The sequence below is a fragment of the Nematolebias whitei genome, chromosome 12 (genome assembly GCF_014905685.2).
Source record: "Nematolebias whitei isolate Nwh7 chromosome 12, NemWhi1, whole genome shotgun sequence".
In the NCBI taxonomy this organism is placed as follows: Eukaryota; Metazoa; Chordata; class Actinopteri; order Cyprinodontiformes; family Rivulidae; genus Nematolebias; species Nematolebias whitei.
The window spans coordinates 28,528,424-28,543,653 of record NC_056509.1 but is presented as its reverse complement, the minus strand read 5'-3'; the positions used below and the strand labels follow the sequence as shown (position 1 = coordinate 28,543,653).

General features: G+C 41.4%; 1 protein-coding gene across 6 annotated transcripts in view; it reads left to right on the top strand.

Moving 5' to 3' along the window:
• epb41l2 (erythrocyte membrane protein band 4.1 like 2) overlaps positions 1–15,230 on the top strand; it is a 93,808-nt gene that overhangs the window by 9,136 nt on the left and 69,442 nt on the right. For 5 of the 6 annotated variants that reach the window (XM_037685792.1, XM_037685791.1, XM_037685794.1 and 2 more), the window contains exons 2-4: positions 12,441–12,664; positions 12,746–12,931; positions 14,258–14,506. In XM_037685792.1, coding sequence (XP_037541720.1) covers positions 12,455–12,664; positions 12,746–12,931; positions 14,258–14,506 — 645 coding nt within the window. In that variant the 5' untranslated portion in view covers positions 12,441–12,454. Of the gene's footprint in view, positions 1–4,696; positions 4,910–12,440; positions 12,665–12,745; positions 12,932–14,257; positions 14,507–15,230 lie in introns of those variants that run through there. The other variant, XM_037685790.1, reaches the window with a different exon arrangement.

The following is a 15,230-nucleotide window of genomic DNA, read 5'->3' as shown; positions in this document are numbered from 1 at the left end:
TTATTTTCTGTAGAGTGCTTGGGTAAATGAGGATACAGATTGTAGTGCAAAGCTCTTTGAGTGTCTTCATAAGCTAAAAAGATGCTATATAAGCACCGTCCATTTACCATTTACATTTTGTATAAGAAATGTATGAACTGCTTTTGTTGACGGTTTGTGTTTTGCAGCAGACAATTGTAGCTGTGAGTAGAGAGTAATGATGAAAAAACTAAAAGTAATGACACGGTGTTGATCTCTTAAGAATCACTCTGAGATGAAATTTCATTAAAGCTCACACTGAAAGTAAAGAGGACACAAGGGAGCAAGTGAGACACTGGGGAGCAATTGTGTGACTGCCTACGTTGTTTAACCGAGTTGGTAATTAAAATCAGGTGTAGATGAACATTGAAACATTGGCAGACCTGGGCGTTGTACGGCCCCAGGGCCACATGCGGCCCTTTGGTTGACTCTGACCGGCCCCCGTAAGGGGAATTACAAAATACATATGTAAACAAATGAAGTTAACCAAATCCAGATATAGATCCTCTCTCACTGACGATGTCAGCTTTGCTTCACATCTCCACCTCAGACCTTCAACCTGACTTTAACATTTCCGTTAAAGCCCAACAGAGACTAGACTTCTCTCACTAAACAAGAAAAAAGAACTGAAAAACACCAAATGAGATGTTTAGACTACAAATGTAGGCACGTAAAGAACCGGGACTCAAAATCACAGTTCAGTGACGATCACTATTATATGATGTTTCATAATATTTGGAGTACAAAGACAATATTGTGATATATTTACAAAGCTAAGAACTTTTTCCAGCAGTATATAAAACTCAAAATGAGTTTTGGGGTGAATGTGACTGAAAATGATCACTAATATAACGTCACAAATGGTAAAAATGTTAACAGTTTACCATTGTATTGGGAAATTTAATTGAATAAATTACATTTTTTGTGAGGAAACCTCGTTTTTTCATTGCTTAATTATAACAAATACTCTTACAAGCTTGTTAAAACAGTGCTATGTACTGCTTTTAATAATGAAATACTAATATTATGCAGTATTGAGTTAAGTTGAAATCAGGTCTCTCTTGTAAATGAGTCCTCGAGGCTCAATGGGATTTACCTGTCTAAAGGTTGAATGAAAAAGTCATTTGTGCCAACCCTCCACAATATTTGTTGTTTCTCATGTGGCCCTATGGAAAAAAATAATTGCCCACCCCTGAGTTAGAGGAAAGGCTGACTGGATGGAGAGATAGACAGGCAGGCAGAAAGACAGACACATAAACAAACATACACAAGGATTATCCCTTGTGTAATCCTCTGTTTGAGGGTCAGAGTGCTGCGTAAAGAGACCAGCATGGTCCAAATTTTCACACCACTGGTGCTTGCACATATCTCTGTGTGTGTGTGTGCACATTGGAATGTATTTGTAGTAGGAATCACAAATCAATAGCTTGTTTATAGTTGATTTGTGAGATTTGTTTTGGAATCAGCTGATCTGTATCTGCCTCTGTATGTTCATATCTATGCAGAGTTTTGTGTGTTTTCATGTGTCGTCACATGGTAGATGGAGAGATCATACAAGAGCACATGTTTGGATTTTCCTTTCTGATTTTGAAGAGTATGTCAAAACTGTGGCTGCGTATGTGTCTGCTGTTGGCTTATGATGCAATATTTTGGAAAGCTGTAACTCGTTGGCTCAGTTTCGAGCTTTTTGGACATCCGCATGTAAGATAGGCATAATAAAGATTTTATTATTTTAGACTCAACCATGTGAAAGTATAATGGCGTAATGCGGATAGTAGACAAAACATTGAGGAGGAAGGTTTTTGTGTCTGCAAGTTTTAAGAATAAAGCGGAAATCTTAAGAAAAAGTTGAAATACGCTTTCCAGACTAAGGTGAAATGGGGGAAACAAAATGTTTTTTGAGATTGCAAAAGGATTCAAAAACCAAACCATCAAAGGTACAAAAACATAAGACACCACATGTTTTGTTGGGACTTTATGCTTCAGAACAGATTGTGAGAAAAAGGAAATTCTTTTAGCACACTGAAACTTGAATCTGGGTCTGGAGCTGATACATGAAAACTCTCCTCCTTTAAGAGACGTGGAGCAGTTCAGATGTGACGCATGAAATGTCTGACAAACGACTCCCTCGTATCAATTTTAGAAGATGCCAAATTCAGTTTAGTGATCCTTTTTGGGGTTAACTCATTTTAAAACTAAATACAAAGTTGCTGTGCATTGTCAAATACTTTCCTCAGTAATAAATCTGTTTTTGTTTAATCCTGCGACTGGATGATTATGAAACCATATGTCATCACCTCATTATTAAGCTGTAATATCCTGTAAATTTACTCCTTCCAGTGTTTTTGCTGGAAAACTTGCCATGGCGGGGCACTCATCTCATCCATCATTTTTGTCGATTGGGGGGGGGGGGGGGGTGTTAAGCATGAGGGTTCAGCGTGAGGGAAGAGGCAGCGTGAGTGCTGCCTTTAGCTTTTTAGCCAGGGCGCCTGTGTCGCGCACCGCTAGCCTAGCGCTACGTCAGTGCCGATAGAGTTGGGGTGGGTGCACGCAGTTCGGTTCGGTAGGCGGGGCGCTCAGTTCTGTTGACAGGGCGGAGCATCCTGCTTGTATAATGACAGGGGAAACACTGCTTCACAAGACCGTTTCGGCTCTGTTACTACCTTGCTTTGCAGCACAAAGATGCATCGGGGTGGGTTGACTTTGACCCTCCATGCTGCCTTGATCTGTTTACAAAAACTGAGGCAGTCTGAAGGCGTCAAAATCCCAACTTGAAGTGTTTTGTGAAAATGTATAGGATTATCAATCTTATTTTGAAGGATTAAAGGAAGTTCTGTGAGTTTTGCACCTTCGGCTAGTTCGAGAAAAACTTGGTGGTATTTAGTACTTTGTCCAGTAAAAAGGCACCCATAACCCTCCATTATAATAAGGTAAGTTTCTTTCAGCTGCTCTTTTCTGCAGGGGTCGCCAAAGCGAGTGAACTTGCAAGAAAGATGTGGCTATTGTTTTATACCGAATGCCCTTCCTGATGCCACCTATGCTCGAACCTGCAACCTAAGTCTTACAAGACCGCCGCACTGACCACCAAGTACCAGAGCCTTGACCCTCAGCTATAATAATAATAATGAAAAATCAAACCACGTTTAGTCTTGAAAGAAAGCCGAAAGCCCTTTTTTCTTCTTCTGTTTTTTGTTTCTTTATTGAAGTCCTCTGTACTCTTTCTGTCAGAAACCATTTTATGACAAGATGACCTGGTTAACTGCGGAGGAAATGAACTGGCAAACAGTGCAGCTTTGAAAATGGATTGACACCTAAATAGCTCTGTTTTGTTTCAAAACAAGTTTGAGATTTTTGGATTTCTAGCTTTTAATCTAGCACTGCAAACATCTGAATGTTCATGTATAGTTTAGAGTTTTTCACCCTTTTCAATGAGGTTTTACTGTCTTTAAGACAAAAGTACTTTACTATGTTAGCATTTCAGTATATATTCTACTGTTTTTTTCCTCCAGTTTACACTGTAGTGTGCATGCATTTACTGAACATCAGGGAGACAAAAGAGTTAAAAATAGCTGTTACAGCACCAGGAGGTCCTGAATAAATATTGCCTGTAAATTTAATGTGCTTTGAAACGGGGTTAGACACGGTAATAATCTCTATTGTCATCATTTCACTTGTGCAGCAATCTGTATTTTTGCCGTGGTAATCACTTGTCTCCATGTGGATTTATTGTTGTAGTTCATGAATGCCTTCGCCATGGAAACCAGTTCCCCACTCTCACCCTGCTACGCCCCATAGAAAAGGGTGGGTGGTTATCTATATGTTTTTGTATTAAACCCAGTTGCAGTAAACTTAGCAGGAAAATACAATAAAACCAGCGTGATAAAAAGTCATTAAAGTCAGAAGATCAACACAAATCTGTCATGCTTCCGTTAATTTTTTTATTTTGCATTTTGTGCTCATCTATCACACATTTATCTTCAAGCTTCAGAACAGACCATGAAGTTGTAATAAAGCACCCGGTCAGATGGTAATAAAGTTGTCTATTGAAGAACTCGTAATAGGTCTGCCTGTGTGACAAAAATATAATGTTTTAAGAATAAAAACAATAATGCTGAAAGGTATAATCTAATCAGCACTGGTCCTAGTAAACAAAACTATTCACAGCGCAGGAATTTGAAGACCGTTCCTTGAATTTACTGTCCGCGTGGTATTCTGTTTAGCCCTCTTTTTCTTTTCATTGGATCTTAAAGTCAGTTGCAAAGTTTTACTGTTCACCATAAAGTAATTGCGTAGTTTTATGGTATTTTAAAATGATTTCGAATAGAAAAGCCAGAGTTATGCTTAAATATCCCTAGTTTTCACTAACTGATAAACATTTCTGAAGGTATAAACAATATTGTGTGGATTATTGACAGACAGATATTCATAGACGGTGGAGGATTTTCCTACACGATGTGAAAAATGGACAGACAATAACAAAAGTGAGCAGAGGAAGTGTAGTTCCGATGCCTCTTATTGTCCATTAGCAATCATAGCACATTAGACGTTACGTTTTTTTTTTTCATTTTACGTCTCCACTTTCCACTCCTCTACTTCCCTTTCTCTTATAGTTGTCTTCACTGTCTCCTCCCCCTCCCTGTCGAGTGCTCCCTCATTTTCTGCCCTCATTTCTGTGAGCGACAGTCCTCGGGGGAAGCAGAGCTCTGAGGACGAGAAGAGAGAGGATGGAGGGTAGAAAATGGCATTAGTTTATAGGGCAGTAGGTGGGAAGTGAAAGTGAGGGAAAGAACGGCAAATAGAACAATAAACAGGGAGCTGAAGGAACGTGAGAGCAGACAGAAGGGACACTGTACAAGGAAGAGTTACAGGAGAGAAAAGAACAGAAGCAACAGTAAGTAAGGCCATAAGTTCATCGGGTCATTTAACCACTAATTCAACCATTCATTTGAAAACAAATACTAACAGGCAGACATATAAGGTGTAAACAGATTTACTGTTTGGTGAAGTACCGCTAAAAAAGTTACTGCATTAAAACTATAGGGATCCATTCAGTGTCCCACAGCAATTTAGTTATTTTTACATCTTTGCTAATCATCTACTTGGGTAAGAGCTTTTCTTAACGTCCTTGTATGTAATTCACATCATATGAAATAGACAAAGGTGTGTTAAACAACAAGTAGTAAGCTTATACAAGCTTTCAGATAATGATTAAAAGGATGAAATAAGCTAAGTAAGTACGGGAGAGAATTACTAATATCAGAATATACCAAGAAAACACTGAAATAGGCATGTTCATAAACACTGTTTTTGTGTTTGTGTGTACATGATACAAGACGAGTTCTAGATGAGGTTTGTCTTTGTGTTTCTTTTTCGAGTCAATTTTCTGGATTCTTTACGCTTGTTTAGATGCTTGTTTGTTCTAAGCCTTCATAAAGTGTAACACCTGAGTGCAGTACATGCCTATAAACAAATTATGAGGGAAGATGCACTTGTCTTTGTGGAAGAAACAAGGAAATGAGTGTATGATTCAGCACATTTACCTTTCATTTGACCGTAGTATGAAACGTCTGTCACAGTTTTAGCTTGTTCCCAAGCTACAACTATATAAAGTTGACTTGAACTGTTTAACATTTGCATATTGATTGGAATTGCTATGCTATGGCAATGAGAAAAAAGGAGATATAGGATGAGTTTGGAAAATGATAATACATTCAAGAGCGGGTTAAAGTGGGGCCTGGGAAGAGAGAGATAAAAGATGAGTGTAGAGATTTAGTGAAAGAGAGAAAAAGGGCTCTCTGGGCTAAAGAGATAGATGAGGGGGGAAGATGAGGAGCGAGTAAGCTGAGGTTTTTAGAGCAGTGGAACAAGGTTCCCGATGTTACATAGCTGTAGAGAAGGAGTGGAAGTTTTAAAGCGGACTTAAGCTACCGTGACGAAGCGCCATCTGAGTGCCATCTCACACAAACACTGTGAGTTCATTGAGAAACACAGGGTCTCTGAGGAGGAAGAAGGGTGAAACTGTGAAATTGGTTGGTTTAAAGAATACACGAGGATAGGATACAGTAAAATATCAAGGAGAAGGAGATTCAAACCTAAGTGGGTGGGACACAGATTTAGCATCTTTAATCTATCACCATCTTTTCTCAGTTATTCGAGCTAATTGATGCCATATGTTGTAACACAAACAAGCACAAACTGTTTGAATCATTAATTTAAACTCTATTTATTTCAAAGTGTTATCATACAAACCCACATTGAATACTGGGTCTTTCCCAGGGTCTCTTCCCAGACTGACATGCCCAAATTACCTCCATAGGGAGGCTTCAGAGAGCATCCTTACCAGATCCGGACCACCTCAACTGGCTCCTCTCGATGTGGAGGAACAGCGGTTCTTTGAGTCTCTCCCAGCTAACTGAACTTTTCACCCTATCTCTAAGGGAGGGTCCAGCTACCCTGCTGAAGAAACTCATTTCAACCTTCTGTACCTGCAATCTCATTCTTTCGGTCACTACACAGGTTCATGGCCATAGTTGAGGGTAGCAACATAGACTGACCAGTAAATAGACAGCTTTTCCTTACAGCTCTGCTCCCTCTTCACTACGACGGACCAGCACAGAGTCTGCAATACTGCAGAGTGCAGACGCTGCACCATTCCATCTGTCAGTCTCACACTCCATTCTTTCCTCAGTCGTGAACAAAACCCCAAGATACTTAAACTCCTCAACTTCTTCAAGAATCTTACCCTCGACCTGAAGAGAGCAATCCACCCTTTTCTGACTGAGGACCATGGCCTCAGATTTGGATGTGCTGATTCTCATCCCAGCCGCTTCACACTCAGCTGCAAACCACTCTAGTGAGAGAAGAAAATCATAGCACAATGATGCATGTGGGACCACATCATCTGCAAAGATGGAATCCTGAGGCCACCGGATCAGACTCCCTCAACCCCATGGCTGCACTGATAAATATATTCCATGAAAACTTTGAACAGAATCGGTGACAATGGGCATCCCTGGTGGAGCCCAACTTCCATCCTGAAGAGGTCTAACTTACTGCTGGCAATGCAAACCAAACTCTTACACCTTTTGCATAGGGACCGAACAGCCGGTAGCAACGGGTCCCCAATCCCATACTCATGGAACACCCCCACAGTGTATCCCAAGGAACACAGTTGAACGCCTTCTCCAAGTCCATAAAACACATGTAGACTGTATGGGCAAACTCCCACAACCCCTCGAGAACCCTAATGAGGGGAAAGAGCCAGTCCAGTGTTCCACGGCCAGTACAGAACCTGCATAGTTCCTCCTGGATGCAAGGTTCAACCAACAATTGAACCCACTTCTCCAGTACCCCATAAGACTTTACTAGGGGTGTAATGGTATGCTAAAATCACCTTTTGGTTCGGTTCAGTTTCAAGGAGGGCTCGGTTCGGTTAATTTTCGGTACAAAAAAAGGCCAAAATAAAGACTTACTCAATGTTTATTTTGAAAATATGCCAAGTAAACAAGTTCAGTCATTATAGACTTCTTAGCTGGAGGTGATCTGGTAAATGAAGAAGACTCAGCTCTATCTCGTTGACATCCTGAGACTGCAAACAGCACAAAGAGATAAAAAAAATTGAGTTAATAATATAATTTTAAATTAAAAAAGTTAATTAGATCATAATAATACAATAACAATACCTCTTGCACGGTCATCACTTCTGTTGAATATTCTCTCTCGCTCATCAAGCAGGGCTTTAAATCTAGGGTCGGGCTTGTTGACAAAATCATTTTTGGCTTTTTCATAAAGTGCTGCTACAACTTTTTGGCTGAAGTGTTGACGTGATGGGATGCCGTAGGCTGCGGGGCTCAAGTCTTTAATCATATGCTCATGCTTTGTGTGTTACCTGTTGTTTTGTCTGTACAGCACTTTGGTTGGCCTTGTTGCTGTTTTAAGTGCTTTATAAATAAAGTGGTATGGTATGGTATATGCTTAAAGTCGTGGCATCAACAACAGAATACGGACGTAGATCCAGAGCTTTAATAACGCCTACAGCTTGTGTTATTGCTTTGGACCAATCTGAATTACCTGATAAAGGTTGTTTAAATACTGCTGTTATCAGTCTCTGCACCAAGCTGCTAGAATAGACGTTCACATTCGGATGATGTCGTTTCAAGCGCGTTAACAAGTTAGATGTGTTGCCTGCTGCAGATCCAATCTCCGTGAAACAATGTTGATACACACCTTTGGATTTGTTCACTTGTCTTTTAACAAGAAAGCCATAATGTTCCCAAATAGGAAACTGCAACGAGATGCTTGCTGCTAATGCTACGCGTGCTGCAAGGCTATACAACAATTAATAGCATCGTGCTGAAACATGCTAAGGAACTTTAGTTCCATGGCTCATAATCTCTCGTTAATAAAATTTAATGAGTGAAAAAAACACCTAACCGGTACGCAGGTGGACCGAACTGACCACGCTGTACTGAAACAGTTCAATACACCCATATCTACCATTACACCATTACACTTTACCATGGAGGCTAAGGAGAGTGATGCCCCTATAATTGGAGCACACCCTCTGGTCCCCCTTTTAAAAGAGGGAAACCACCACCCCAGTTTGCCAATCCAGTGGCACTGCCCCCCGATGTCCATGCTGTTGCAAAGGTGTGTCAACCAAGACAGCCCCACAACATCCAGAGCTTTAAGGAAATCAAGACAGACCTCATCCACCACTGGAGCCCTGCCGCCATGGAACTTAACTATCACGGTGACCTCAGCCACCGTTATGGACAGACCAACCCCAAAGTCCCCCGACTCAACTTCCTCCATGGAAGAAACCCGTGGGATTGAGAAGGTCAGAGAAATATTCCTTCCACCTCCCGATGACATCACTTATTGAGCTCCCCTACCTTCACTGAACAGTGTTAATAAAGCGCTGCTTTCCCCTTCTCAGTCATCTGATGGTTTGCCAGAATCTCCTCAGAGCCGACCGAGAGTCTATCCAAGGCCTCACCAAACTCCTCCCTCATCATCCAAGCTTTTACCTCAGCAACAGCCAAGGCTGTGAACCTCTTAGTCCTCCGGTACTCCTCAACTGCTTCCAGAGTCCCACCAGCCAACAAGGCTCGATAGGACCTGTCGGCACTGACGTAATGCCACACTTGCGGATGGCAATGCAGGTACGCTAGCTAAAAAGCTAAAGACAGCCTCTTCCCTCAGTCCCTCACACTAACCCCCCCCCCCCGCCCCACTCAAAAACTGTCGGAGAAAACATCACGCTGCTGAGATGTGTCTCTGTCTCTCTCCTCTCCCTCACCCCTGCTCTAAAACTGTAAAACTGTCAGTGCAAACAGTGCGCAGCTGTACCCCCCCCCCCCCCCAAAAAAAAAAAAAAAAAAAAAAACCAAAACAAACCTGTCGGCATAAACAGCACACTGCGCAGCTCAGGACGTGTCTTCATCCACCCCCACCACCCCACTTTAAGAAGGCCGGATACTCTGAACTGCCATTCTGCATGTAGGCACAAACAACCGTCAGAGGCCGTCCCCCTACCCGAAGGTGCAGGAAACTACCCATGGTCCCTAACACCTGTGATAAACGAGGGACTACTGTATACCCATACCAGCTCGGTGCCTCTAACCATTGGAAAATCCAGAGTGGAATAAGGTTCAGTCCATCTCAAGGAGATTGGTTCTGGAGCTCATGCTGTGCGTTGAGGTGAGCCCAACTATATCTAGTCAGTACCTCTCAACCTCACACACAAACCCAGGCTCCTTCTGCACCAGAGAGGTTAAATTCCGTGTCGCAAAAGCCAACTTTGGTAAGCTTGGGTCAGAGCGCCAAGGCTCCTGCCTTCGGCCACTACACATAGCATCATGCACCTAACTCATAATGCCCCTCCTGCAGGTGGTAGGCCCACAGGAAGGCAAGCCCATGTTGCCGTTTGGGCTGAGCCCAACTGGGCCCCATGGGTATAGACCTGGTCACCAGGCGCTCGCTGACGAACCCATTCCCCCGGTCTGGCTCCAGGGTTGGACCCTGATAACCCATGTCTGGGCTAGGGACACTGAGCTACTTTTTTTGTTTGTTTGTTTCTCCATACAAATCATGAAAACCAGGCATGAATAATCGTCATCCATTACTTCCATCTTAAAACAACTTCAGCCTCAAATATTTTTGCTGTTCATGCAAATTTATTGTTGTACACTTATATTCCTGCCAGTTTCTATCTCAGTATTTTTTATACTTTTTACTTGTGTTTACACCTGTACATTATCATAAACTTCTATTTTATTACTGATAACAACAAAAACTAACAAATACTCCTAAAGCAAAATACAAAACTTGATCAATATTAAACAAAATAATATATTTACTACTTTAGGAAAGATCTTCTTGTTTTTTTCTAAAGCAAAGAACTAAAAGTTGTTATGCAAGAAAAACAAAACAGAAATTTCTGAAAGCCATATAAGTGTTGGTTTTCTTGAAGATTAGAAAAATAATAAACCATATAGTGTTTATTTGATGATTTATTTAACTTGGATCTCATCTTTAGAACAGAGTATTGTCTTTTTTATCTTCTGCCGAATACAGACACAGTCACACACCTTTATCCATCTTCTCCCGCCCTGCAACATTAGCCAATCATGCGTAAGAAGACCTGTTCTATTTTTACTCCTGCCCCCTCCCTACGCACCACTGCTGCATTATAGATGTTTGTGTGTGTCCTCTTTTGTCAAACATGGCAGAGCAAACGAGAGAAGGTCGAAGAACTGTTACAATAGTCTAAAATGAAAATGAAGGATTTATTGGAAAACCCTACAAAGAAAGAGAAAGAAAGAACATGGTGTGAGTGATGAGATGGAACAAACAAACAAAAGCTGAAGAAAAAGCAATAAGTGGCACTAGCCAGGACTCCTTTGTTGTTGTTTTTTATTTGCATTTAAATGGTTTGAATAAAACAAATATGAATCAAAAAAACTTCTCTAATGTAAAAAGGTATATATGCTTGCTTGAGTTGATTTTTATTTGACCTGCAATGAGGAGAATTAAAGGATAATAATAATAATAAATAATAATAATAATAATTATTATTATTATGTTTTTTTTTTTTATCTTTCCAGAGGACCCGACTTAATTTTGTTAGATTTTTCTATCTGGATTACTGAGCGTGCATGGGGATAGAATTAAAGGAACTTTTGTAAATTGCATCTGACATGATGGGACACAGTCAGAGCTGGAACATTTAAAACACACTTACATATTTTCATTTATTTGTTTTATTTTCACCTTCTTTCAGCTGCTCCCTTCTTCAGGGGTCGCTACATCGAACTAACTCGCATGAAGACTTGGCATTTGTTTTATGCCGAATGCCTTCCTCACGCAACCACAAACCACCGAGCTACCACAGCCCTCTGTGTGGAGCAGAGAGCTGCGGGGGTGGGGGGGGGGGGGTGGGGTGGGGGGGGTTAAGGGCCTTGCTCAAGGGCCCAGTGTGGGGCAATTGAGTGTGGAGGCAGGTGTAGGTGCTTCACTTTTCCCACCCACATTTTTTTTGTCGGTCTGGGGGTGTCGAACTGGCGACCTTTCGATCACATGCTCACCTTCACTAACCTTTTTGTAATATCTATTGTTTGACGTATGATACAATATCCATAATATACCCAAAATTAATGTAATTATTCATTTCTTTTTAATCCTGCGGATCTGTAGTTACTTTTTAAATTTGTTCTCAAAGATTGGTTCCTGATCAGGACAATAATTTTGTTTCTGCTGAACTACAACCAAGATCAATTCACCAAAACACCACCCTCTCTGGTGACACCACACAGCCTTAGTTATTTACTTAAAGACAGTTAATGACTAATATAAAAAATAGACTTAGTTTGTAGACTTGCCCAATTATGACCTCAACTTTCCCTCAAAGCCGTTGTCATGGTCGTGTAGTGTTATCACCACATTAGGGTTGTGCTGCATAAAAGTGTCTGTTGCTTTGATGGGGTGTGTGTGGAGAGGGCTGCCAAAGATATTTGGGTTGAAGAGTGTAGATGTGTGTTCTGACCACAGCTGCAGGGTGAAAACAGTGACTCAGAGATGAAGAATTAAGTAACTCCCTCCTTTTTCACAGTTTTTTTAATGTGTGCTTGCGTTTATGTATAACTGTTCGCCTTGCAGCCAGCTGTTTAGCTGTTGACCTACATGAAAACTCTTGTGGCTCAGACATCTTGAACTCACGTGTTTGCATCTGCTTTTACAAAAGAGATCCAAGAGGATTTATGATTACGTACGTGCATCTTTGTTAGAGTATCAAAATGAGCTAATAAACATTTGTAATATAATTTTTATTTGTATTCTGTCATCCGTTTTGTGAATCGAAGACATTTGTTATTAAAAGATCCAGTCTAAGGCTCCTCCATCCCTCTGCTTTCTCTCTGCAGATTGACCGGTCGCCATGACGACAGAAGCAGGCTCTGAGACAGAGGTGAAGGAGAACGCGGAGGAGTCAGCTGCTCAGCCGGACCAATCAGAGAAGACTAAGCAGGAATTCGAGGAAGTAGCAAACGCTGAAGGAGAGGAGAAGGAAAAGGAGAAGGAAAAAGACGGCAAAGGAATATCTCGGTATCTGCCAACATGGTTTAAGAAACAGAAGTCTCAAAGCCAGGTAAAGTACCCTCACACTGCTATATTGAAATAAGATTATTAAATATGTATGCTGAGGTTGACATTTTTCTTACCCATTTAGACCTCCCCGACTAAAGAAGACCAGTCCACAGAGGAACCTGCTAGCAAGACGGCAGAAGAAGAGGAGAGCCCTGTCCCAGAAGTGAATGGTCACGCTGAGGAAGTGGAAGAGAAAGAGCAAGTAAAGTTGGATCAAGCGAAGGAAACAGAAGCAGAATCTCATTCCAACGCCAGTGCAGACACTGAGGTAGTGCTCATCCTGTATGCAAGACAGTTATTACTTACACCACAGCATCAGGTCTGCTTTCAGATCACGTCAGTCCAGTAATACCTGATAATATGCAGGAATGCGTTGACTCTGAAAATGCGATGTGCTGAGAGATGTGCCTACCTGATGCCTTACTGTAATTTAGAAAGCCTGGTATCTTTTTGATAAGGCCACACAGAAGGGTTGCACAGATTTAGCTAGAAAAACAGTAAATGTGAGGATGCAAGTTTGTGAGGGTCTAAAAATTCTGTCAGTAACACAGTTTTGTACCAGGATCATCAGAGGTACAGCACAGGTTGAACAACTGGGAGATGAAGGTAGAGAGACCAGACTGAGATGGTTTGGACATGTCCAGAGGAGGGACAGTGGGTATATTGGTAGAAGGATGTTAGACATGCAGCTTCCAGGAAAAAGACAAAGAGGAGATGTATGGATGCAGTTAGAGACATGGAGGTAGTTGGAGTGAGGACAGAGGATGCAGAGGACAGAGTGAGATGGAGGAGGATGACTCACTGTGGAGACCCCTGAAGAGGGAAAAGCCGAAAGAAGAAGTACTAGGAGCATTTAAGAGGCAGCTGGAGGGTCTGCAAGCAAAGAGCTCCATCACAAGACAATTCATTTCTGTCATATTTAAAGGCAAAGTGTCTCGTACTGTGTATAAATAACAGAATAGTAAAGTCCAATTCCCTCAAAATTTGCAACTTAGTGGCATTGTGCTGTGCAATAAAAATGCACATTTTAGAATGGCCTTTTATTGCAGTCAGCCTAATGTACACCTGTGCAATAATCATGCCGGCGAATCAGCATCTTGATATGCCACACCTGTGAGGTGGAAGGATAATCTCAGCAAAAAAAGAAGTGCTCACTAACACAGATTTACACACATTTGTGAACAATGTTTGAGAGAAAAAGGCCTTTTGTGTGCATAGAAAGTCTTGGGTTTTTGAGAAAAATGTGAGCAAAAACAAGTGTTGCATTTATGTTTTTTGTTCAATATATGTTAATCAAAAACAGGCTTGAGATAATGTAACATCATATTTACTCTTTAAAACTGCTTTTCAGGCTAGAGAAATTGCGAAATTCTCTGATGCACGCATGAGCTGTTCCATCCAGTGACATCAGCATTTCTATCATGAAGCCAAAAGAAACACCCCTTTTCTTTAACCAGCTTCAGAATAGAAGACAGGGAGGAGAGTTCAAAAGAGACAACTGTCCTTGATTCTCAGTTTAGAGGAAATCTGAACTCCTTTAGTGTTGCGTGCATAACCTTTGTCAGACGCTCTATTTTTCCCTTTTTCTCTGCAGCCGGCCAAGGAGGAGAAGGTGGACGAGAACGTGGAGAAAAGCTCAGACGAGACCAAGGAGACAAAAGAGGTAGAAGGAGTTGAAGAGGAGAAGAAGGAGAAAGGACAGGTGGAGGCTGAAAGGGAGGGAGGAGACAACCAGACATCTATTTTCCAGTCTCCTCTTCGCCTGGTGAGAAAGACCAAGATGAAGGTGGTAGTGTGCCACATCACCCTCCTGGATGGGACCGACTTCACCTGTGAAGTCGAGGTAAGACTGGTGAAAATCAGAAGTAGATTCAAAGAATGTTTGCAGAGAACTTGAAGGAAGAAAAGGAGCAAATACTACATTTGAATTTAGTGTTGGGATCAAATCAGGTTTACCCATGGAGCAACTCATTTAGGTTGTGTGTAAAATATATGAATAACAGAAGATGATGTGTATTTAATGTATGCTTTGGAACAGTAATCATTTATTTCTCATAAAAATCTCTTTATTTTGTTCTAACCAAAATGACTGACACTTCCTCCTGCAAGAGGCTCCTCATGAGTGGCATCATGTCAGTGATGTAATTACTAATAGGATCAGATCCAGAATGTTGTGGGTACAAGCATGGAAGGTATTTAACTTTCAGACTCACAGTGCATTTTTGGTGGAACCACCTGTTCACATTGTTTAACGTAGAGGATAAATGCAGTGCATGCTGTTGGAGTGTGCACACACACACAGATACACACACATCCCAGATTAGGTGGTCTCACCAGATTAGTTTTCAGCATCTGTTACTCCCTAACAGGCACATGCATTAAACCCTCTCAGACACTCAAACAGACAGGCAGAGCATCATATGACGTTCATGCTTGGGTTGGGCCGTAATTCGTTGGTATGCCTGGGTATGAGCAATGCCATCATTAAAGACTGCAGAAACTTTCATCCTGGCTGTGTGATAGTGTCGTTCACTTGTATATATGTGCATACAGACGGAGTGTGCACA